This window comes from Mauremys mutica, chromosome 12 (assembly GCF_020497125.1).
Source record: "Mauremys mutica isolate MM-2020 ecotype Southern chromosome 12, ASM2049712v1, whole genome shotgun sequence".
Taxonomy (NCBI): Eukaryota; Metazoa; Chordata; order Testudines; family Geoemydidae; genus Mauremys; species Mauremys mutica.
Genome location: NC_059083.1, coordinates 25,252,573 through 25,278,168, shown reverse-complemented (window position 1 = coordinate 25,278,168; position 25,596 = coordinate 25,252,573). Strand labels below are relative to the sequence as shown.

At 51.9% G+C, this 25,596-nt stretch overlaps 1 protein-coding gene across 1 annotated transcript; it reads left to right on the top strand.

The window, feature by feature from the left end:
• Positions 1 to 13,857: 13,857 nt before the first annotated feature.
• LOC123344854 (zinc finger protein RFP-like) lies at positions 13,858 to 25,219 on the top strand. The gene is made up of 7 exons (XM_044981350.1): positions 13,858 to 14,468; positions 16,823 to 16,918; positions 17,504 to 17,734; positions 19,189 to 19,211; positions 19,925 to 20,040; positions 22,191 to 22,250; positions 23,936 to 25,219. The coding sequence occupies exons 1-7, from the start codon at positions 14,052 to 14,054 to the stop codon at positions 24,448 to 24,450; spliced, it is 1,458 nt and encodes a 485-aa protein (XP_044837285.1). The 5' UTR covers positions 13,858 to 14,051; the 3' UTR covers positions 24,451 to 25,219.
• Positions 25,220 to 25,596: the final 377 nt, after the last annotated feature.

Below are 25,596 nucleotides of genomic sequence, written 5' to 3'. Positions count from 1 at the left end.
TACGTTAATCGTAAGGGGTATTTCTCTATGGTTCTCCAGGCGCTTGTGGATCACCGCGGGCGTTTCATTGACATTTACACAGGCTGGCCTGGAAAGGTACATGATGCACGCATCTTTCGGAACAGTGGCCTGTTCAGGAAGATGCAGGCAGGGACTTTTTTCCCAGACAGGAAGATCACAGTAGGGGATGTCGACATGCCCACTGTGATCCTTGGAGACCCCGCGTACCCGTTACTGCCTTGGCTCATGAAACCGTATACAGGGAAGCTTGACAGGAGCAAGGACCGGTTCAACTACAGGCTGAGCCGGTGCAGAATGACTGTGGAGTGTGCTTTTGGGTGTTTAAAAGCACGCTGGAGATGTTTGTATGGGAAGCTAGAATTGGGGGAAAGCAGCATCCCCGCGGTTATATGCGCTTGCTGTACCCTCCATAATATTTGTGAAGGGAAGGGTGAAACATTCAGTCAGGCATGGACCACCGAGGTTCAAGTCCTGGAGGCTGAATATGCACAGCCAGAGAGCAGGGCTAATAGAGAGGCCCAGCACAGGGCTACAAGGATTAGGGATGCCTTGAGGGAAGAATTTGAGGCTGAAAGCCAACAGTAATGTTTGCTGCCTTGCATGGGAGTGAATTGCACTGCTTACACTGTTATTCTATTATCCATAATAATAATATGATTTGCAGTGCCTCTTTCTTTACTGGGCTAAGGTATCTTTCACTATCTGCTATAATAAAGACTGTTTTCAAAGCCAAGAATTGTTTTATTGAAAAGAAAAAAACTTCCTTGACAGACAGACAGACACACAACATTTCATGAACACAAGAGGGCAGGGGTGTGGGTTGGTGAACTGTACAGTCACAAGTTTGCATATGTCCTGTCTGGATTGCTGTTTAATGAATCCTGCACTTCAGGGTGCATATACTGCATGGTGATGGGGGTTGAATGCAGAGGGTAAGGGTGGTGGTAGGTATCAGGGCTGGTTGGGGAACGTACAGGTGTTGGAGGCAGCTGGTGGTGGTAAGAACCTGGATGCTGGGGAAAGGTGGTTTGAGCTGACATTGGGGCACAAGGCACAAAGGACGGGGCGGGTGGGGGAGTAGCACGGTAGTGGTCTGCTTGCATGGCAACGAGTGACTCTATAGACTCCGCTTGGCGCTCCAGGATGCTTAGCAGCCGCTCCGTGCTTTTCCTCTTGGCCACTGCATTTCTCTTGCGGATCCTGCTTTCTTTCTCTCGCCACTCCTTCAAGTCTTTACTCTCTCGAGCAGAGTGATTAAGAACAGTTTTCAGCATGTCCTCTTTGCTCTTTCGGGGATTTTTTCTCAGATTTTGAAGCCTCTGTCCTGTGGAACATCTGCTCAGTCCAGTAGTCAAGGTCACTGTAGAAACACACAGAAATGACAACATTTAACACGGGCAGCATTGTATCCACTATCTCCAGACATGAATTGTTACACTGAGGGAGTTCTCACTTTAGCATTCTTTTCCCCACACGCATAACACAACAGAAGCCACGAAATGGTGAGTGAGGGGTGCTTACTTATATAGGGAGAAGTGGGGCTTGAGTGATAGAGGGGAGCTGGTTGCTTCGGGTAATCTAGAGTGCTAGAGGGGTTGAGTGAAGATGCAGATGCAGGGGTGATCTTATCTCCCTATCTCTTCACTAAAGAGTCTCCCAACATTTTTCACAGGACTTAATCCTGGAAGATGTTTCCCTACTGCGAGTCACTAGGGAACAGCGGGGGGCTCTTTTAGAGCAATGTGGATTCCGCCCGGGACCCTATGCGGCTTGCCTGTGTTCAGAAATGGTCCCCCCACCCCTCGCGGCACAGTGGCGCGGACGCGTCAGCGTGACTGGGACAAGGAACACAGTGGCTCTCCCTATAAACCTGCGAAGGCACATTGCCCACGCTCTGGCTGAAACTTTTGAGGAGATTACCGAGGCCGATTACCGCGACGTGATAGACCACATCAACGGGCTATTCCACATCTAGAGGCTGGCATGCATGCAGCCATAACCCCCCTTCCTCTCCAGAAACATTTCCACCCAGAAAATAAAAGCCGCTTACCGGTAACCCGCTCCTCTGCTTGTCCTTCTGCAACTGCTGGCTGCTGCGATTGGGTACTTTCCTCCTGGCTTGAGAAGAGCTCCTGGCTGCATGCCTCCAGGGACTCTGCCGTGTCTTCCCCCATCCCAGGAGCTTCACTCGCGGTTTCCTCTCCCCCCCCCGCCGCCTCCTCCTCCGCCTCCTCCTCCTGTCCCCCAGCCTGCTCAGAAGTGTCCATCGTTATCCTGGGATTGGCAGTGGGGTCACCCCCAAGTATCTCGTCCATCTCCCTGTAAAAACGGCAGGTCGTGGGTGCAGCTCCGGATCGTCGATTACCCTCTCGGGCTTTGTAATAGGCACTCCGCAGCTCTTTAACTTTCACCCTGCATTGTAGTGCGTCCCGATCATGGCCCCTATCCAGCATGGCCCTTGATATCTGCTCAAAGATATCGTAATTCCTGCGGCCGGAGCGCAGCTGTGCCTGAACAGATGCCTCACCCCAAACACTGATGAGGTCCTGCAATTCACCAGTGCTCCATGCTGGGGCTCGTTTGCTGCGTGGAGGCATGGTCACCTGTAACTGATTAACTGATTGCACTCCACACCTGGCTGCAGCAAACAGGAAGGAGATTTTTAAATTTCCCGGGGCATTTAAAGGGCGGGTCACCTGAGGCAAGAGCAGTAGAGTGCAAACTGATGTGCAGAGTGGCTGAACAGGAATTCTGGGATAACTCCTTATTCCCTGGAGGACAATTAAAGCGCTGGTGAGTGTCCACACCTGCTGAGCAGCGCTGGATCACCAGCGCTGCACTCCTTATACCCCTGCCGGGATGGGTTTTCAGCCAGCGCTGCAACCAGGGAGTTGCAGCGCTGGTTGTGCCCTGCAAGTGTGGACGGGGTGTTGTTGCAGCGCTGGAAAGCCTCCACCAGTGCTGCAACTTGTAAGTGTAGCCAAGCCCAAAGAGCGGGATCCAGGAAGGGACTCAGGTATTACAAGGCTGTATGTCACCACGTCTAAATTGCAGCTGCCTAGAAAGTCACTGGAATGACACTGTGAGCCACAAAGCCTGAGTTATGGGGAGATGTAAATGTCTTAGAATGGATGACACAAAAGCCAGCGTGCTAGGCAGGGAGCTGCCTAAGCCAGTCAATGGGAGATGCTGACCAGAGGGAGTCCAGGCCTCTCACTCAGCTTTGTGGATTGCAGGGTTGTTTCTGTGACTGGCTAGTGCCCAATGTCCTTTGATAAATTTTGTTCCTGAGGTAAATCTGCCAAAATACAGAAAATTCAGAAGCAGCTTTCTCTTCTTAGGATCAAATGTGGAGCTGTCTGGGGGGTTTGAAGAAAGAGGGAGATGAGAATATGGTGTTTAACTAGAGTGGAGCAAAGAAAAATCCAGCACCTGCTGGTAGGTGCCATTGTTACTCACCAATAAATCTGCACAGGGACGTTATCAATGCTCAGATCTTTGTGAGTAACAGCGAGTAACATGCTCCTCCCTTTGAGAGGCTATTTATTGTTTCCTCTGTGCAAAGCAATTTCTGTTCTGGCTTAATGTAAACTGAACAGGAGGAAGGAGAATGAAGGACATTATATTACTTACTGAATAATGCAAGTCATTTTCTTAAAAACATGGTGTGACCAGGGTCACAAGGGAGCAACTGAGGTTACTCAATTCTGGCCAAACTGTGAAAATGGGGGAGCCACTCCCCAAAGCTGGTGGATTTTCCAATATTTAGATTTACCAAGCCAGCATGAAACCGCCTCTATGGTACCTCACTGGTTACCCAGAAGCCAACAACAAAGTTAAAGAAACCCAGCCTTAGGCCTCCCCACAGACACCCAAGGCAAATATGATGGTCATTACTGAAAATCTTATTCATCAAATAAGAAAGTTCTACCAATCCCGAAAGATCAGACACTTTACCTCCCAAGTTAATGAATATTTCAGATCTTATCCAAATTCATGCTTACAGCCAATTCTTATTAACTCAACTAATGTTTATTAAAGTAGAAAATAGGTTAAAAGAGAGATCAGCACACAGACAGGTGAGTACAGTTCTGAGATCAGATTCATAGTAGAGATGTTGAGCTTTGCAGTTGGAAAGAGTTCTTACAGAATTAGGGCTTGTCTACACCATGCAGCTTCTAGCGACAGCGCTCTGTCAACACACAGTCTTGTTGCTAAAACTCAGTCTGTGTAAATGCTTTTTTTCAGTATTTTGTGGGCACTTTTGCTGAAAAAATGCTTCCATGCCTGCAAGCAGTGTTCGCTTTTTCAGTGGGAGTGGCATTCACACTGCCACTTGCCGTGGCAAAACTTTTGTCTTTTGGGGGATGGGGATGGGGGGGGCTTTTTTAAGCACCTGTGAAAAACAAAAGTTTTGTCGACAACTTGGTAATATAGACAAACCCTTAGTCCATAGGTTACAGTCCAATGTCCATATTCAGGGTGATCCAGGTGGGATTGGAGATCTCAATCTTATGATTTAAAGGTTTCCCTGATAAAGCACCAAGCAGATCTGAGATTAAAAGGATCAGGTCCCAAGGGTCTCTATACAATCCCAGGCTTCTCTTTACAGTTCAGTCTTTAGGCGAACTTATTTCGTAAGCATCATTGGTAACTAGCTACACAGACTAACATAAGGTAACTGCCCATTTACTAGCATTCACAGATGATTTGCAGAAATTTAGGAACCTTGGGTAATTTTACCATAGAACTGTGGTGCTGAGTGAGCAGCCAGGCAGAGGTTTTCTGGATTTCAGTGGCACCTAATTCTGGGAGTCAGGGGTCTAAACCTGGGCTTTAGGCACCTAAGTCCAATTGCAGATTTGGGTCTTCACCGCTCCGTGCCTCAGTTTCCCATTTGTGAAATGGGGTAACGTCACTTACCTTCACTGTAAAATGCTTGAGCGCTACAGATGAAAAGTGCCATGTAATGGCTAGGGGACAATGCTGATGATGAAATGACCCACGAGTCTCCTTATGTCCGTGACCTGCCATCACAGGGAAAGAGAAACTTATGGGCAGGAAATTGTTTCTCATTTTGACTCTCTGGGCTGGTGTATCCAGGACCAAGAGCAATTCCTGCTGGCTCAGCTGGGGGAACTGGACAGGGAGATTGGGAAGAAACTAGGTGAAAATGCCACCAACTTTTCCAAGCCAATATCTCATCTCAACAAGCTGATCAGTGAGCTGGAGAGGCAGGGCCAGCAGCCAGCGAGTGAATTTCTGCAGGTGAGACTGTTCCAGTCACCCAGACCCCTGCACAGAGACAGGACAGCTCCTGAATCCTGGGCACTGGCGTCCAGCACTCAGAGATCACAGTGTAACTCGGCGAGTGCACGGCAGAGACGGGAATTATAACAGTTCTTTGCAGAGTTACAGACTTGCAGATGTTAGAGATGAAAAGCCCCATTCGGTCAGACAATCCATGGCTTTAGGGCCAGGGCAGGGTCTCTATTTTCAGTGTTTGTAAAATCCCTTCTGATCCCCGTTGACGCCTGGCGGTTACCGTGTCACTGCTTTGCTTGTTTTCCCTAATTCTTTCCCTGCAGCCTTTACTGTCCCTGGATAGTCTTGTTTCTTAGGCTGCTTCCCCCTTTCCATTCCCAGGACAGGTTGGTTTAGCCTCAGACCTCGGGACAACCCCCTAGGGAGCCACTGCCTGATTCTCAGTCCTGCTCTCAGCTCAGCGTTGTCAGGGCAGTCACAGGCTGGTGCTGGGCTGGAGTTCAGTGGCTGGACCCAGCCAGCCATTTTTATGCAGAACTCCCCAGTGTGCTGAGAGCTCCACTGATAACACCTGTATCCAGGGGCTCTGCTGGGCTGGGGCCTTTCACAGATTGGATTCTGCAGCTGCCAGCACATGGTTTGCTGAAATTTCATCTCCTGGTGCTGCTGCAAACTCTGATCCCTTCCCTCATTCTGTAAAGAGGGTCTAAACTTACCATGCACAGGACAATCACCCTGGATCCCAGAGTGTGACAGCCCCACCCATAGGCAGCGACTCCCTCCCTGGGTGCTCTGGGGCTGGAGCCCCCACAGGGAAAAACTGGTGGATGCTGAGCACCCACCGGCAGCCCCCTATCAGCACCTCCCATCCTCCCAGCGCCTCCTGCCCACAGACGGGACTGATTAGTGCTTCCCCCTCCCCTTCCCGTGCCTACCACCTGCCGCAACCAGCTGTTTTGTGGCATGCAGGAAGGAGGCTGAGGGGAGAAGGGAGGAGCGAGGACAGGGCACACTCAGGGGAGGGGGCAGAAATGGGCTGGATTGTAGCCCTGATGGAAGGGGTGGAGTGGGGGTGGGGCCAGGGGCAGAGATGGAAGTCAAGCATCCCCCTCCCCCGGCATAATGGAAGGCTCCCCACTGTGTGAGGTATTAGACTGAGAGCTCTTTTCTCTCCTTTCCCCCTCTAGGACATCAGAGGCACCACGAACAGGCACGTGGCTCCTTCTCAGGGCTTGGCTACACTTACAAGTTGCAGCGCTGGGAGTTACAGCGCTGGTCATGCAGCTGTGGAAGGGCCAGCGCTGGAGTGTGGCCACACTGACAGCTACCAGCGCTGCAGTGTGGCCACACTTGCAGCACTTTCCAGCGCTGTATTGAGAGGTGCATTGTGGGCAGCTATCCCACAGAGCACCTCGTCCCGTTTTGGCGCCGTTTTGGCGCTGAGTATTGTGGGAAGGGGAAGGAAGTGTGCGGGTCATTCCGCTTCCTGTTTGCCAGCGCCCCGTGGTGCATCGCTTCACATCCCAGCATTCACTCTTTCCAGCAGCGTTTGGCGCCATTGTGAGTGTCTTTCTGTTACTCTCTGTGTGAATCGCGATTTCTGTGGCAAATGGAGCCCGATCTGCTGAGGACTCTGCTGATGAGTGTCACCAGCACAACACGTTTGGCAGTCCAGCTATTCCTTCAGCTCCAAAGTGACAGTGAGGATTCCGACGATGATATCAATATGGATTTGCCTGCCGCGTGTGACACTAAAGTGCTTGCGGCATTTACGGAAATGCTCAGCACCGTTGAACGCCGCTTTTGGGCTCGGGAAACAAGCACTGAGTGGTGGGATCACATCGTCATGGAAGTCTGGGATGACGAGCAGTGGCTGCAGAACTTTCGTATGAGAAAAGCCACTTTCATGGGACTGTGTGCTGAGCTCGCCCCCACTCTGCGGCGCAAGGACACAAGATTGAGAGCTGCCCTGACGGTGGAAAAGCGAGTGGCTATTGCAATCTGGAAGCTGGCAACTCCAGACAGCTACCGGTCGGTCGGGAACCAGTTTGGTGTGGGAAAGTCGACCGTGGGAATCGTTTTGATGCAAGTTTGCAAGGCAATTAATCGCATCCTGCTAAGAAAGACCGTGACTCTGGGGAGCGTGCAGGACATTGTGGATGGCTTTGCACACATGGGTTTCCCTAACTGTGGAGGGGCGATAGATGGGACGCATATTCCTATTCTGGCCCCCCCCCACCTGGCATCAGAGTACGTTAATCGGAAGGGGTATTTCTCTATGGTTCTCCAGGCGCTTGTGGATCACCGCGGGCGTTTCATTGACATTTACACAGGCTGGCCTGGAAAGGTGCATGATGCACGCATCTTTCGGAACAGTGGCCTGTTCAGGAAGATGCAGGCAGGGACTTTTTTCCCAGACAGGAAGATCACAGTAGGGGATGTCGAAATGCCCACTGTGATCCTTGGAGACCCCGCGTACCCGTTACTGCCTTGGCTCATGAAACCCTATACAGGGAAGCTTGACAGGAGCAAGGACCGGTTCAACTACAGGCTGAGCCGGTGCAGAATGACTGTGGAGTGTGCTTTTGGGCGTTTAAAAGCCCGCTGGCGTTGCTTGTATGGGAAGCTAGACTTGGGGGAAAGCAGCATCCCCGCGGTTATATGCGCTTGCTGTACCCTCCATAATATTTGTGAAGGGAAGGGTGAAACATTCAGTGAGGCATGGACCACCGAGGTTCAAGTCCTGGAGGCTGAATATGCACAGCCAGAGAGCAGGGCTAATAGAGAGGCCCAGCACAGGGCTACAAGGATTAGGGATGCCTTGAGGGAAGAATTTGAGGCTGAAAGCCAACAATAATGTTTGCTGCCTTGCATGGGAGTGAATTGCACTGCTTACACTGTTATTCTATTATCCATAATAATAATATGATTTGTAGTGCCTCTTTCTTTACTGGGCTAAGGTATCTTTCACTATCTGCTATAATAAAGACTGTTTTCAAAGCCAAGAATTGTTTTATTGAAAAGAAAAAAACTTCCTTGACAGACAGACAGACACACAACATTTCATGAACACAAGAGGGCAGGGGTGTGGGTTGGTGAACTGTACAGTCACAAGTTTGCATATGCCCTGTCTGGATTGCTGTTTAATGAATCCTGCACTTCAGGGTGCATATACTGCATGGTGATGGGGGTTGAATGCAGAGGGTAAGGGTGGTGGTAGGTATCAGGGCTGGTTGGGGAACATACAGGTGTTGGAGGCAGCTGGTGGTGGTAAGAACCTGGATGCTGGGGAAAGGTGGTTTGAGCTGACATTGGGGCACAAGGCACAAAGGACGGGGCGGGTGGGGGAGTAGCACGGTAGTGCTCTGCTTGCATGGCAACGAGTGACTCTATAGACTCCGCTTGGCGCTCCAGGATGCTTAGCAGCCGCTCCGTGGTTTTCCTCTTGGCCACTGCATTTCTCTTGCGTGTCCTGCTTTCTTTCTCTCGCCAATCCTTCAAGTCCTTACTCTCTCGAGCAGACTGATTAAGAACAGTTTTCAGCATGTCTTCTTTGCTCTTTCGGGGATTTTTTCTCAAATTTTGAAGCCTCTGTGATGTTGAACATCTGGGCAGTCCAGTAGTCAAGGTCACTGTAGAAACAGAAATGACAACATTTAACACGGGCAGCATTGTATCCACTATCTCCAGACATGAATTGTTACACTGAGGGAGTGAGTTCTTATTTAAGCATTCTTTTACCCACACGCATAACACTACAGAAGCCACGACATGGTGAGTGAGCAGTGCTTATATGGGGAGAAGTGGGGCTTGGGTGTAAGAGGGGAGCTGGTTGCTTCGGGTAATCTGGAGTGCTAGAGGGGTTGAGTGAAATGAAGATGCAGATGCAGGGGTGATCTTATCTCCCTATCTCTTCACTAAAGAGTCTCCCAACATTTTTCACAGGACTTAATCCTGGAAGATGTTTCCCTACTGCGAGTCACTAGGGAACAGCGGGGGGCTCTTTTAGAGCAATGTGGATTCCGCCCGGGACCCTATGCGGCTTGCCTGTGTTCAGAAATGGTCCCCCCACCACTGGCAGAAGAGTGGCGCGGACGCGTCACCGTCACTGGGACAAGGGACACAGTGGCTCTGCCTATAAACCTGCGCAGGCATATTGCCCACGCTCTGGATGAAGCTTTTGCTGAGATAACTGAGGCAGATTACCGCGACGTGATAGACCACATCAACGGGCTATTCCACATCTAGAGGCTGGCATGCATGCATCCATAACCCCCCCTCCTCTCCAGAAACATTTCACCCAGAAAATAAAAGCCGCTTACCGGTAACACGCTCCTCTGCTTGTCCTTCTGCAACTGCTGGCTGCTGCGATTGGGTGCTTTCCTCCTGGCTTGAGAAGAGCTCCTGGCTGCATGCCTCCAGGGAATCTGCGGTTTCTTCCCCCATGCCAGGAGCTTCACTCGCGGTTTCCTCCCCCCCCCACGCCTCCGCCTCCGCCGCCTCCTCCGCCTCCTCCTCCTGTCCCCCAGCCTGCTCAGAAGTGTCCATCGTTATCCTGGGATTGGCAGTGGGGTCACCCCCAAGTATCTCATCCATCTCCCTGTAAAAACGGCAGGTCGTGGGAGCAGCTCCGGATCGTCGATTCCCCTCTCGGGCTTTGTAATAGGCACTCCGCAGCTCTTTAATTTTCACCCTGCATTGTACTGCGTCCCGATCATGGCCCCGATCCAGCATGGCCCTTGATATCTGCTCAAAGATATCGTAATTCCTACGGCCGGAGCGCAGCTGTGCCTGAACAGATGCCTCACCCCAAACACTGATGAGGTCCTGCAATTCACCAGTGCTCCATGCTGGGGCTCGTTTGCCGCGTGGAGGCATGGTCACCTGTAACTGATTAAAACTGATTGCACTCCACACCTGGCTGCAGCAAACAGGAAGGAGATTTTTAAATTTCCCGGGGCATTTACAGGGCGGGTCACCTGAGGCAAGAGCAGTAGAGTGCAAACTGATGTGCAGAGTGGCTGAACAGGAATTCTGGGATAACTACTTATTCCCTGGAGGACAGGTAAAGCGCTGGTGAGTGTCCACACCTGCTGGGCAGCGCTGGATCACCAGCGCTGCACTCCTTATACCCCTGCCGGGATGGGTTTTCAGCCAGCGCTGCAACCAGGGAGTTGCAGCGCTGGTTGTGCCCTGCAAGTGTGGACGGGGTGTTGTTGCAGCGCTGGAAAGCCTCCACCAGCGCTGCAACTTGTAAGTGTAGCCAAGCCCTCACCCTCCCTCACACTTCCTGAGCCTGGGCAGGGGCTTGGACACCAGGTGAAAGCCACGTCTCCCCAGGGCACCTCAGCACAGTGTGCGGCGCAGGGATCCCATTTCCACTACTTTCACTTTGTTCAAATTAACCTTGAGGTTCTCAGCCCGTGAACAAAACAGTGGATTTTCCCATCCCGTGGGAAAGATTATAAGAACATGAGAACGGCCACACTGGGTCAGACCAAAGGTCCATGTAGCCCAGTGTCCTGTCTTCTGACAATGGCCAGTGCCAGGTGCCCCAGAGGGAATGAACAGAAAAGGCAACGATCCAATGAACAGAACAGGTAATGGTCAATTATTAACTTGTTACATCCTGGGGGGACTGGCTGCCTGTAGACACTGGGGATGTAACATGGGCCTTTCACTGCCAGCTCTTTGCTTACCATAGGTGCAGACTTTTATTTTTCCCTCAGAGTGCTCCAGCCCCGAGCCCGCCCTCTCTCCACCGCTTCCTACCCCTGATCCAACCCTTCCCCAGAAGCCCCCCCCTCCACCTGCAGCTTGCTGCTCTCTGCCCTCACCCAAGCACTTTCTCCAGCTGCCAAACAGCTGATCAATGGCCCCATCGAACAGCTGTAGCAGGTGGGTTCTGAGCACTTGCTATTTTTTTCTGTGGGGGGTTTGAGCTCCAGAGAACCCCTGGAGTTGGTTCCTCTTCTGCTTAGAATAACGGGATTGAGCAGAGACCAAGTATAAACAGGGATATACAATGAGTCGTAGCCCACGTACTGCTGTTAATGGGTATAACAAGGCATGCTCTTGGGGGACACTACTGAGAGGATCAATTCAGGAAAGAGCAGGGCATTCACAGTCCTAGGCTACACCCAACCAGCCAAACAGAGAGGACCTCATTTTCATCCCAGTGGCTAACCAGAAGTCAAACAAGCAATTCCCTCCAGATTCCCAGTATCACCACCAGCAACACTCTATATGGGGATGAACAGTTATGAAAACCAATACCCCAGTAAAAGGAAAAATAAGGTTACAAGCCCCATACCCAGGTCAATATACAAGTCAAATCTTACCCACAAATCATGCTGTTGCCAATCCTTTAGAATCTAAAACCTAAAAGTTTATTCATAAAAAGAAAGAAATATAGATGAGAGTTAAAATTGGTTAACTGGAATCAAATACATACAACAATTGCAAAGTTCTTGGTTCAGGCTTATAGCCTCTGCCATCTGGACGGAAACCCCTTTGTTCTTACTGCGGAAAATCACAGCAGCAAAATGGTGTTTGGAGTCACATGGGTGAGTCACAGGTCCATGCATGACTCAGTTTGCTGGTAGAACAGCCATTGCTCACATGCTATCTTGAACGTTCCCAGGAAGGCTCCTCAGAAGTGGATTGGAGTCTCCCAAGCTCCACTGTCAGTTAAGTGTTTCTTGATTTGGCACTTACTCAGAAGAGTCCTTTCTCAAGCAGCTGACCAAATGCTTCACTGATGCTACTTAAAATCAAACACATTGAGAAACAAGCAGATAGCCACTATTCATAACCTCAAATACAAAAACGATACACACATACAGACAGCATAACCATAACCAGCAAATTACAACCTTTTCATGGACATCTTACTTGACCTTCTTTGTATAATATTTGGTGCAGCTCTAGGACCTTGGTTGCAACAATGATCTATACGATCACAGTTCATTTCAGTAACATCACAATGGGCAAATCGGTAAAACCCTAAATTTTAAACAATCGCCTAATTCTGTATGTCTTGAAATACCTCTTCAAAATACGGGACTCCAGGGCACGTGTTCCAGCTGCATCCACAGCAGGAACTGGAGTCAGTGGGCGCTGCGGGTGCCCAGCCCCTTGGAGAACCAGCCCCTCAGCACTTAGGTCAGTACCCAAATTAGGACCCTAAATCAAAAGAGATTCTTGACATTTGGATCCAGCCCCTCAGTGTGCTCTGGCTCCTGAGCCGGCTAGAACGGCTGTTTGTGCCTCCTCCCCAGCAGCTGCAGGCACAGGGAGCGCCCCTGGGAGGGGTGGGAGGGAGTGGGGTTGGGGCAGGGACAGGCTGGAGGAGGGAGGGGTGGAAAGGACTACAGGGGTGTGGCCAGGATGAAGCTGCATCTCTTATATCCTGCACCCTGGCAAAGCCCCTTGGGACCATTAAAGCTGTGATGCGGCTCTGGCTGGAGCTCAGGACTTGCCTGGCTGCTGCTAAGGTCTGCACTGGCCCTTGCAGTCACTGAATAGGGGCCTACTGAACCACCCCTCTCTCTGCCTCAGTTTCCCCATCTATACAATGCCTGTGTGTCTCTTCGCATTACAGTCTATGGAGGACGAGGGCCTCACGGTGCTGAGCTCTGAGCAGACGCTGAGCTGTTTGAACGATGCCTGCAAATCTCAAGCCCCACGGAGACCAGCAAAAGATCAGCACTTCCCTCTGCTGAGCTGCAACGTCTATTAACCACGTTGTTAAACTGCTGCAACGCTGGACCCGGGTAACTAGCTGCATCCGCAGCATCATCTCTGCCCAGCATGGCTCCCCCGCCACAGCTGAATTCCCTCTCCTTGTCCCCGATGGCGACTTCCCAGACTGCCCCAGGCCTCCTCAGTCTGTCCCCACATTCCCTCCTGCAGCCGCAATGGGCAAGTGGCCTAAGAAGTCTCTGTTTATCCCACACCAGGTACCCTGCAGCCCCTAGTGCGAGCTCCCCGCACACCCGCTGCCCTGACAAACAGGGAGAAAATGGGGGCAGGGCCTTGCTGGGTGTGATTGTGTTACAGGGGCACCTGCCCCACTAGGGCCCAGGCTGAGCTCCCAGCACATTCCACAGGCCCCTGAGCTGCCATCAGATGGACTTTCAGCCTCGGTCCGTGTGGTGGTGGGGGAGGCACTGGGTTACTGCCCTGGGGGAGCTGCTGGGGGAGGGAGGAGATTTACCTGCTCACAGACAATTTTAATAGTTCTAAAGCTTCAACTTTTTGAATCTCAGTGTCCAGTGTCATTAAATAGTTCTGGTTTGACCAAAATATTCTCTGATCCCCCCCTAATTTCCCACAACTGTGAAAATTTTAATTGGAATGAAATGCTTAAACCCCAGATTGTTGTGCAGCTGTGAAAGTTTAAATCAATAAATATATAAATTGCTTAAAATAAACATCATCTGTCAAAATTATATATTATAACAAAATTCTGCCCAGCCTGACTATCACTCCTAACACACAGCTCCTGCTCCTGCAGGCTCATCCTCACAGAGGGATGCCTCAGTGACCTTCCACACCCGCACAGGGGCTCATTGCAGGACCGGATCCCTAGTGGTACCTTTTTTCAGTAAAGCCTCCAGGGGTGAAATTGGCTGGGTCCTTCCTGCTCTGCAAACAGCCTGAGTCATTTTCAGGCAAGGAAACACTCCCTTGCTGCTGCAGGCGGGGCAGAGTGTGAATTCAGGAAATTGAAACTAACCCTGATCCACTGCCCAGAGGGAGCCATGGCTGCAGAGAACCCTGTGGAAAGTCTCCAGGAGGAAGTGACATGTCCCGTCTGTCTGGAGTATTTCACAGAACCTGTCACTCTGGAGTGTGGGCACAATTTCTGCCGAGCCTGCATCAGCCAGTGCTGGGAGGGATCCGATACAGCCGCCTCCTGCCCTCAGTGCAGAGAAACTGTGCAACAGAGAAACCTCAGGCCCAACAGGCAGCTGGCAAATGTTGTAGAAATCGCCAAGCGACTGAATTTACAGGTAGCAAAGGGAACAGGAGAGGACGGGGTGTGTGGGGAGCACCAGGAGGCTCTGAAACTGTTCTGTGAAGAGGATCAAACCCCCATCTGTGTGGTGTGCGACAGATCCCGGGCTCACCGCGCTCACACGGTGGTTCCCATCCAGGAGGCTGCACAGGAGTACAAGGTAGGGAAATGCTGTCAGATTTAATGGGTTAACTTTGGGGTTTTAATTACTGGCTAATTTCACTGAAAGTTACCTAGCACAGGTTTGACTCATCATTCAGCTCTGTACAGTCTTCATTGTGTGGGGAGATGCTGTAACAAAATTAATGGTCAGGCAGTGTGGCCACAGAGGCAAAATATCAAATCTTGAAAGCAGGATCTACACCACTACCCCCGAAGCACCGCTCACTCCATACCCCCGCTCTCTCCATTGCTTGCTCTCCCCCACCCTGACTCACGTTCACCGGTCTGTGGCAGGAGGTTGGGATTCAGGAGGGGGTGCGGGCTCTGGGCTGGGGCCGAGGGGTTTGCAGTCGGGGAGGGGGCTCTGGGCTGAGCCTGGGGCAGGGGGTTGGGGTGCAGGTGAGGGCACAGGGTGCTGGCTCTGGGAGGAGGGTCAGGGCTGGAGTAGGGGGTTGGGAGGCAGGAGGGGGTCTGGGAAGCTGGTTCCAGCTGGACAGCACTGACTTACCTCAGGCGGCTCCCGGTCAGTAGTGCAGCGGGGCTAATGCAGGCTCCCTGCCTGTCCCAACACTGCGCCACTCCTGGAAGGGGCCAATGTGCCCCTGTGGCCCCTGGAGGGGAGCATGTGGCTACACACGCTGCCCCTCTCTGCAGGAACCACTCCCGCAGCTCCCATTGGCCACAGTTCCCCATTTCTGGCCAATAGGAGCTGCGGGGGTGGTGCTTGCAGGCAAGAGCCATGTGAAGAGAACCCTGCCCTCACCCCAGGCTGCAGGGGCATGCTGGCCCCTTCTGGGAGTGCCGCACGGCTGCCAGAGATTGCGATCGACTGGGAGAATCTCCAGGATCAACTAGCTGATCGCAATCGACTGGTAGGTGACCACTGGTCTAGCTAGACAAAAAGTGGGAAGGGAAACTGAGGCACAAAGCGTGGCAGCAAGTTGCACATAGTCACTGAGCATGTCAGTGACAGAGCTTAGCATAGAACCCAGATCTCCCCAGACCTGAATCACTTTGCCATGCTGCTATCTTAGCATCAGCCCCACCCAGTGATGAAGTGTCTCCGTTAGGAGGCAGAGACACCTTGATAAAGGTCCCAGGCGCACCAGGGAGAGGAGGTTTCTCACTGGGATTCTGAACTCCTGTGTCGCTCCACGAGGGGTTAAACTCAGATGCTGCCGGCCTGCACTAGAGGAGATCACTGGGCTGAACGCTGTGTGGGACCCCGAGCACCTTCAGTCCGCACACAAAAGGGCTCCAGACAGCTCAGGTCCATGCCAAGTACCACTGGGATTACACTGGATTGTAGCAAAACCAACCCCAGGCTGGAGCTGACCGGTGCCAGTCTGACCTGCTCTGTTGTGTACGTGGGCAAGGACCAGCCAGAGTGGTTCCATTAGTCCCAGCAGGCAGCCTTTTGAAATCTCCCAGAATGCACTGCTTCCGGGATCTTTACCAGGGAATGGGACCGTGGGGTACCTGCCCAGGGGACATTGCCATGGAGAGGGGTTAGGACAGCACTGGGGCAACCTCCAACCCGTCCTTTATACAAATCTGCATCCTGTCTAATTAGGGAGGTCACTGAGGCATCCCCAGAACATGGGACACCCTCACAGCTGCCTGCATGGGCCCGTCCTCACCAGTATCAGTCACCCTGTGTGGACCCCACCACCGTTTTTTTCAGCGTGCCACCCACCTGCATCATTCTGCATGAAGGTGCCACCCCAGCCGTGCCCCCAGCCTCACGGGTGTCCTCCTGCATCCTCAGTCTCCTCCTCTCCCTTTTGCACCAGACAAAGCCACGTCCAGTGCTGAGTCCCTACCGGACAGGGACAGTGCTCCACAAAACTGGACTGTGCAGCTTCCAACCAGACGAATGGCCTCCCGACATCTCACGAGTTTTGCCCTGGTGCTTAGACCAGCTCTGCCCAACCAGTGCAGCCCCAGGGCTTCAGGGCTGAAATCCCAGCCCATATTTAAACCCTGGTGGCTTCTGAGATTTGTATCACTTTGTTTGTTAAACCTTCAACAAACAGGTTTCTTGATTCACCCCCATGTGACTCCAGTGCCCTGTTATGCTCTGTACCATTAATCAGTTCACAAATAACAGTAAAGCTTGGGTATAATTGAGATCTCTTGCTAATTACTAAAAACACTGAACCAGAATTGGTAACGAGTCTGAATGTGACACGCTCCCAGTTTCCATTAATGAGGTTTCATCACCTTGGTGGTCCTGATGTTGCAAAGCGATTAGAACCACAGTCATCTTGGGTTTTGGGTGGAAAAACACCCACTTCCAAGCACCTCTCAACTATCCAGATGAAACCTCCCAAATCATCTCTGTTTCTTCAGGAAAGAATCCAGGCCCATTTGAAAACTCTGAGGGAAGAAAGAGAAAAGCTGCTGGGATTGAAAGCGACTGGAGAGAGGAATTGCCGGGAATATCTGGTAGGTGCCTGTTGTTATGAACCAGCTGTGGGACTGGCTGTGGGAGGTCTGTTTGGAGGCAGACTCCTGTGTGGCCTACGTGAACATGGGCTTTGTGTGTGTTTCTCCATAATCATGGATTGCTGGGTTTGATTCATGTGTAGACAAGCCCTAAGCTTCCATTTCAGTTGATGAGTAGCCCTTGTGGCTTGCCTGAATTCACACAAATGTCCCCGTGAAGTGCTTGTCCACTGGGTCTAGACATTTTGTGCATTTTTAAAACATTTGTTTCTTTTAACTCCCCTGACGTCTCTGTTAGTGTAGTGCTGAGTCCTGCCTCCTGCTGCTCTGGGTCTGAATTTCCACAGACCATAAATAACAGAAGATGCTGACCATGACTGACAGAGAAACATCCCTTTCACAGGGACACAGGGGCCGAAAGGGAAGGTGTGAGAGAATCCCCTGCCTAGTACCCACAGGGTAGAGTCAAATGTCAGAAATCTGAGGATTTTCACAGAAAATCACCCTCCTGCACACTCAGCTCTCCATGAAAGGACCCTGGGCTCCATCCATACCCCAGACCAACCCTTGCCCTATTTCATACAGAAACAAACACAAACCGAGAGGCAGAAGATTGTGTCTGAATTTCAGCAATTGCAGCAGTTCCTGGAGGAACAAGAGCGACTTCTGCTGGCCCAGCTGGAGAAGCTGGACAAGGAGATTGTGAGGATCCAGAATGAAAATCTCAGTAAACTCTCCGAGCAGATTTCCTGTCTGAGTGAGCTGATCAGTGAGCTGGAGGGGAAGTGTCAGAAGCCAGCAAGTGAATTCCTACAGGTGAGACTGAATGAGAAACATAAGTGGGTGCTCCAGGACAGACAGCTCTCCCCCTCAGTGCTACCCACCGTGGACCCTGCCGCTCAACTCCTCCCCCTTCTTCCAGCACCATCTGCCTGCTGCAATCAGCTGTTCCACTTTGTGCAGGAGATGCTGGGAGGGAGCGGGAGGAGCGGGGAGGGAGTGTGCTCACGTTAGGATTCGCTCCCCACTTTGAACTCTGGGGGACAGATGTGGGGACCCACATGAAAGACCCCCTCATCAGCTTAGGTTAAAAACTTCCCCAAGGCACAAATTCCTTTCCTTCTCCTTGATGCCACCACCAAGTGATTTAAACAAAAATTCAGAGATGGGTCACTTGGAATCCCTATTCCCCCAAAATATCCCCCCAAGCGCCTTCACCCCCTTTCCTGGGGAGGCTTGAGAATAATATACCGACCAATTGCCTTTAATGTAAGTACAGACCAGACCCTTATCTTTAGGACACTAAAATCAACCAGGTTCTTTAAAGAAGAACTTTATTATAAAGAAAAAAGTACAAGAATCACATCTGCAAAATCAGGATGGAAGGTAACTTTACAGGGTAATAAAAAGATTTAAAACACAGAGGACTCCGCTCTGGACTCAGCTTCACAGTTACAAAAACAGGACTAAAACTACCTCTTCGCATAGGGAAAATTCACAAGCTAAAACAAAAAAATAACCTAACGCATTTCCTTGCCTTAGTTAGAATTTTTGTAATCTTAGATGGATCATTTCAGGTAGGTTTTCAGGAGATGTTGTCCCTGCTTGGTCTATCTCTCTATCAGGAGAGGGAACAAACAAACAGAGCCCAAACAAAACCTCCCGCAACCCACCAGATTTGAAAGTAGCTTCTTTCCTTATCGGTCCTTCTGGTCAGGAGCCAACCAGGTTATCTGAACTTCTTAACCCCTTAGAGGTAAAGCGATTCAGTACAGCTGCAAGGAGGTATTTTATGTTACTCTTTCCTTTATATTTATGGCAGCTCACAAGAGGAGGCGAGGAAGAGACAGTGTGGAGGTTGAGTGGGAGTGGGAAGAGTTGGGTTGGGGTGTGGCACTGGGGAAAGGTTTGGAATGGAGGTGGGGCATGGGGTTGAGCACCCCCAGGGACAATTGGAAACCCGCACTCATCATTAGAAACATGCCAGACCCCCACAGAGGGAGGAGCGGGCTGCTGAATCATAAGCACTGGAGTCCAGTAGTCGGAGATCTCAGTGTAACTCGGCATGTGCATTGCTGACCTCTGAGTGAGTATTATTCTTAGCAGAGTCACAGAGAGATGAAAGATGGAAAAGCCCCATTAGCTCAGGGAATCAATGGCCCTGGGGCCAGGGCAGGGTCTCTTCCCCCATACTTCCTAAACCCCTTCCCTGGGATCCCTTGTGTGTGTGTCAGAGAGGACTGAAATTCTTTTGTCTCTCTTTCCTCTAGGATGTCAGAACCACCTTGAGCAGGTATGTGGCTCCCTCGCACTCCACAATGCTGGGAAAGAGCTTGATCATGAGGGTAGCACTGCATTTCCCCAGGGCTCTACAGCAAAATGTGTGGGGAGATCACATGTTGGATACAAATCTTTCTGATCAGCTCCATCCTGGGGTGCTCACTCTTGTACAGAAGACTCTGGAATTCTCCAGTCAGTGGCAAGGACTGACCTCAAGTATTTCATAGAGATGTCACATCCCTGGGGGACTGGCTGCCTCAGAATTGTGGGGATGGAATATGGGCCTGTCACTGCTGGGTCCTGGTCACTATTCAGCCCAGGGCAGAAGCGATCAAGAGTCTTTCCCACCTGAGGACTGTTTGGAGACCTGTGTGGAATGAGCTGGGGAAGGGGTAGTTGGTGTCTCAGTCTAGTTCCTAGAGGCAGATTTCTACAGCACTTCACCTGGGAACCTCCTCTCCCTCAGAGCATGGAGGCCAAGGAGCGAATTGGCCATGGAGACACAATTCCCCTTTTGTCCCCAGAACTGATCTCTCCAGACCAGAGCTGAAGATTAATGACCTTTGACGAGAAGGTTGCTTGGTCCTGGGTTGTGTTGCATCTGCTCTGAGGCTGGGAGAAGTCGAGGAATTCTAACTCCAGGCCTATTAGAGCAGCGACTCACAAGCCAGAACTTATAATGAGTCACACAGTAAAATACAATCATGTAAAATTGTTTCTCTCCAGGTCTGAGAAGGGGAAGTTTCAGCAGCCAGAAGAGATTTCTCCTGAAGTGGAAGAGCGAGTCAGTGATTTCTCCCAGAAAATGATTCTGCTATTGGACATTCTGGGGCAGTTCAAAGGTACCTAGAAGGGATCTAGGAATGGAAATTGGGATGAGTCTCTGAGAAGAGAATGGTGCTGATCAATTTGTTCACACTTAGATGATGCTGTTAAATTAAGAAATGACTCAAAGAGTTTAAGGCCAGAAGGGACCATCATGATCATCTAGTCTGACCAACTGCACATTGCAGGCCACAGAATCTCACCCACCCACTCCTGCAGTTGACCCCTAACCTCTGGCCAAGTTACTGAAGTCCTCAAAACATGATTTTAAAACTTCAACTGTAACTGGTTGAGCACTCAGCGGTGCGGCGCCTCCTGCTGGTCAGTCAGGGAATTAGTTTTCCTGCTCCAGAGCGCCCACTGCTGGCCAGTGTCTTTCCTGCCTCAGGCCCCTCCATGTCCCTCCTGGACCCCAGTGCCCCTTACCTTGGGGTTCTGCCCACAGCAGTACCCCCACACTCTGGGTCTCCTCTCCCAGGGGAATCCCAACCCACCTTGCCTCAGTGGTTACTGCCAGTCATCTAGCCCCCTTTCTCTGGGGCAGCCTGCAGTCCACAATGTCCACTCATCATTAGCAAAGGGGTTGGACCTACTGCCTTTCTAACCCTAGTACCATCCCTGGCCCTTAACAAGGCCTCAGCCTGGGGACTTGCCAGGCCAGAGCTCCCCAGTTCTGCCTGCCCCACCCCCAGCCCTGCTCTGTGTAAGGTACCCTGTGCTCCCAGGCAGCCCTGCAGTGAGACTCTTGCCTGCCTAGCTCCCAGCCCTTTGATCAGGGCCAGTTGTGGCCTAATTGGGTGTGGCCCCAGCTGTGGCTGCCTCCACAGTCAGCCGACCTCAGCTGCTTTTCACCTTTTACCTCCTTTTATCCCAGGAACAGGGTAACTGCCCCGCTACACAAGTTACACAGAATCCACCATTGACTCTAGTTTCAAACTCAACTGACTCGTGCCCCAGGCTGCAGAGGAAGGAAGGAAAAAAATCCCCAGGCTCTCTGTCAATCTGACTTGGGGGGAAATTCCTTCCCCACCCCAGATATGATGGTCTGTTGGATACTGAGCATTTTGGCAAGACCCAACAGCCAGACACGTGGCAAAGAACTCTCTATAGCTCAGAGCCCTCCCCGTCTACTGCCCCATCACCAGCCATGGGGCACATTTCTCAAAGGCAGATCCAGCCAATCACTGAGCTTTGGTCCTGTTTGCAGCTAGTTTGGGCCAAATGGGCTGGAGGGAAGGAGAAAGCCTTTCCCCCATGATCAGGGATCCCTCCAGCACAGGGGCCTCTTGTGTCTCCTGCACAGCAGTTGCAGGCACAAGGCGTGTTCCTGAGAGGGCTGGGAATGGGGTGGGGGTGGTGAGGGCGGGTGGAAGAGGGAGGGGGGTGGACGAGGGACAAAGGGAGGTGGGCAGTGTAAAGCTGGGCCTGTGACACTCTGCACGCTGGGCAAGAGACACGGGGGCCATTGTCACAGGGATGTAGCTCTGGCTGGCTTCAGAACTTCCTCAGCCTGTGCCAAGGTCTGCACCGGCCCCTGCAGCCACTGAACAGCAGAGTCACAAATGGCCCCTCCCCTCTCTCCTTTTCCCGGTACAGGGGGGAATCGGACCCTTTGAGCCAATCCTCCCCCACCTCAATTTCCACCTTGATAAAATAATTTTACTATTATTTCCATTTCTGCCTATGGAGGACGAGGCCCCGTCGTGCTGCTCTCTGTAGAGGTGCTGAGTAAACAGACCCAACAGCTCACAATTAGAGCCAGGATTTAGGAAACTCTCCACATCCCATCAGTGTCAAAGGGACCCAAGTGGGTAAAGTTACTTTTATGCCAAAGTCTTTGCAGGCTCTGGGTCTAGGTTACGACAAAAGGCAGTAAGTGAATGAGACAAACCAACTGGAGTCTGAAAGGTGGGAGGGGATGAGGAGGGAAAAGTAAATCTCTTACAAATTGTGTGTCCTGGAATAGTTGTGAGGCTGTAAGGCTGCTGGCTCCATTGCTGAGAGAAGCCTGATTGAGAGGGGAAATAGATTTCAGACCTTTTTATATTAAATACCTGAGTGTGTCTCTGGGCCTCTCTGTCATAATTATAAAACAGTTTCAGAGTGGGGATGCTCTTATGAATATGAAAGTCTGAAATCTCACCTCTCTTCTCCTTTCTCCCCCAAGACACTCTGCCGTCTGAATTGGAGAGAAAAAGAGGAGAATTCTTTGGAGCACACAGACAGGGTGAGTCTGTGGGTGAAGATTGCCTTTAAATTATGAGAATATTCCAGAGAAAATGTCTTCATGAGATTGTAGCTGAAGTTACCAACCAAACTGACAGCGACCATGACACACACCCTAAAAATAACACATTAAACGGTCAGGAGATCCAGGGGCCCATGTCCCGTCCCCCACCCACCCACCCACACACTTTTAAAGGTGGGATAACCAGGACACTTTTCAGCATGGGCATATTTTGGGGGAAGAGGGCCATGTTGCCCCCCCACACACACACTGCAAGCCTTGGCAGGGGTGGAGCATGGCAGGCAGTGTCTGTGCTTTGGGCAGGGCAGCTGAGCAGCTCCTCTCTGTTTAGTGCAGCCCCTGCCCACAGCACCAATCTCTCCCTGGTGCTGACCTCTCTCAATGGCCCCACCCCTGCTCCTCTTTCCCTCGGGCCCTGGCCAGGCCAGAAGCCAGAACCAGGCTGCCATCCAGGGACTGCACTGGGAAGCCCTGGATCCTCCACCTGCCCAGGGTGGTGCACCCCGGGGAGTGGGGACATGGGCTGGGGACTGCTGCCAAAGGCCCATGGACCCATGTCCAGGGCAGGTGGAGTGTCAGGGGCTCTCCATAGCGGGCAAGTCTCCCAGCCTGGCCAGGGGGCCTCAGTCAGGGCCATGGAATGGGCAGGGACACAAAAAGAGTCCTGACACCACCCTTAGTGCTGAGTTCATCCCCATTCTGATGAACAGAAACACTCTTAACTGAGTCACACGCGAACAGAGCTCCCTGCCACATCCCTCTGCTTCACCCCGGTGCAGGGGGTCCCCCATCGCTCTTCTCCAACATCCTGCCTTTCCTCTGGGCAGGGCTGGGCTCTCCCATTGGAGCCGCTCCCTGCTTCCTGGATTGGGGAGATGCTCTTCCTGTGAGACTGGCAGCTCCTCCTTTCTCTCTAGGCTGGAGCTGGCGCTACCCCACCCAGTGCCACCTCCTACTCTCTGGTCTTAAGTGGCTGTTCCCCATTGCTGCACCTTCCTCTCTGTTCCCTGGCCTGGGAGTGGAGGCTGCATTAGGGGAGGGAGCTTCCCTCTGTGGTTTAAAGCTGGTACCTGCCACTTCTGCTCCCTCAATAAAAACTTCTGACACCTTCCTGGCTTTGTCTGTGCTGCTGGGAATGGGGCAACACCAGCAGCGGGATGTGGGAGCTGAAGCCTCTGTGATAAATGAGAAACTAATGAAGTGGGACCCGTTACAAAGACTGAGGAGCTGCAGTGACATCTCTGCTCAGTCTCAGGGCTGGTCTACACTGGGTGGGGGTGGGGGGTCGATCTAAGATACGCAACTTCAGCTACGTGAATAGCATAGCTGAAGTCGAAGTATCTTAGATCAATTTACCTCTCATCATCACGGCGTGGGATCGACGTCCGCGGCTCCCCCTGTCGACTGCGCTACCGCAGTTCGTGCTGGTGGAGTTCCGGAGTCAACAGGAGCACGTTCGGGAATCGATATATCGCATCTCAATCAATTACTACCCACCGATACAGCGGGTAGTCTAGACGTACTCTCAGGTGTCCAGGAGAGAGGCAGTTCCCTGGGATCTGGGACTGTCCCAGCCTGAATGGGGCTGCTGGGGAGCGTGAGAAATGGCCCCAGACTCCCCAGGGCTGAGCTCTGCCCCTAACGCTCTGATTCTCTCTCCCCAGTGAATGTGACTCTGGATCCAGACACGGCTCATCCCATCCTCGTCCTGTCTGAGGATCGGAAAAGTGTGAGACGGGGAGACACACGGCAGGATCTGCCTGACAACCCTGAGAGATTTGACACTCGGCCCTGTGTGCTGGGCTGTGAGGGATTCACCTCGGGGAGACATTGCTGGGAGGTGGAGGTGGGGGCTGGGGAACGCTGGGCTGTGGGGGTGGCCGGAGAGTCTGTGGGGAGGAAGGGAAAGATCAGCCTCAGCCCTGACGGGGGGATCTGGGCTGTGAGGCGGTTGGGGAATCGGTTCCAGGCTCTCACCTCCCCTGCGACCCCCCTGCCCCTGAGCCAGGTCCCCAGCAGGATCCGGGTTTGTCTGGACTGTGACCGGGGGCAGGTGACATTTATCGATGCTGGTGACCAGGCCCCGATCTTCACTTTCCCGCCGGGCTCCGTCCCTGGGGAGAGAATCCGACCCTGGTTCTCGGTGGGGCCAGAATCCCAGCTCAGACTGTGTCCCTGAGACATGCAGCAGAGGCAGGAACCGGAAATCAGCCTCTCTAGCCTCATGGACCCCAGTCTCTATGACCCTGAAGGACTCCCATCTACCCAGCCTCTGGCTCCTCATCTCTATGGCTGCTGGAAGCACCTCCCCCGCCCTCTCTGCAGCCCCAGGATAAGATCAGGGAAAGAAGAGAGCAGACGAGGGGGATGATCTGTGACAGGGAGGAGAGACACAGGGAAATAAACGGGGATAGGAAGAGAGGCTAGAACAATAATGAATAGAAAAGGACAGTATGGAAGGAAAGGGAACATGGGCGGGGAGATTTATTACATGTTTATGAAAGTGAGACTGTAACTCATTAATTCCCTATATTAATTCCTGGCCATTGGTGCAATTTTAGTGCCATAAAGAAAACTGTTCTCAGTAGCTGGGGATCTCCTGGCCGTGCTGTGGTTATTAAAGCTCCTTCTTAGCTCCTTTTACTTTGCTACTTTCCAGCAACTTACTGTAAATAAAACATTACAAACAATAATTCTTGTTTGTTCCACTTTAATGTCCCAGCTGCAAGGAATATTGTGCCTCTGGGAAGAGAGTTTGGATTTTACTGTGTGATGTGTCACTAACCAGCCTGTGCTCTGCCTCTGTCCTGTGCACACCCATGTCAATCAGGAATTGCTCAGCTGTGCTCTGCAGAGAGGTGACTGTTTGCACAGGGTGCAATCCATGAAGGGACTCAGGTGTTGCAATGCTGAGAATCACAGTGAGTAATTTTTAGGCAGTGAGAAAATCACAGGGACAGCAGCACTGTGACCCTCAGAGCTGAGTCAGTGGTCTAAACTCCCTAGACAATCCATGGGCAACACAGGCACCTTACAATGCGATTCACAAAAGCCACCTCAGTAGGCGGGCAGCCATGTCAGCTAGCCAATGGGAGATGCTGACAAGGGGGGAAGGGGTGTCCTAAGTCACACCCCTCTCACAGTTAGGTGCCTATATCTGGGCTGCAGAGGGGTGTATCTCTCTGCTTAGCAACCCACAAACAGGAACCCACCGTCTGATGTCTGGGGCCTCCAGTTGCAGCAGCTGCCAATGCCTGGTAGTGATGGTGGCAGCAGCTGGGAGCCCCAGGCCCTTTGAAATCGCCCCAGCAGGCTGCAGGGCTCC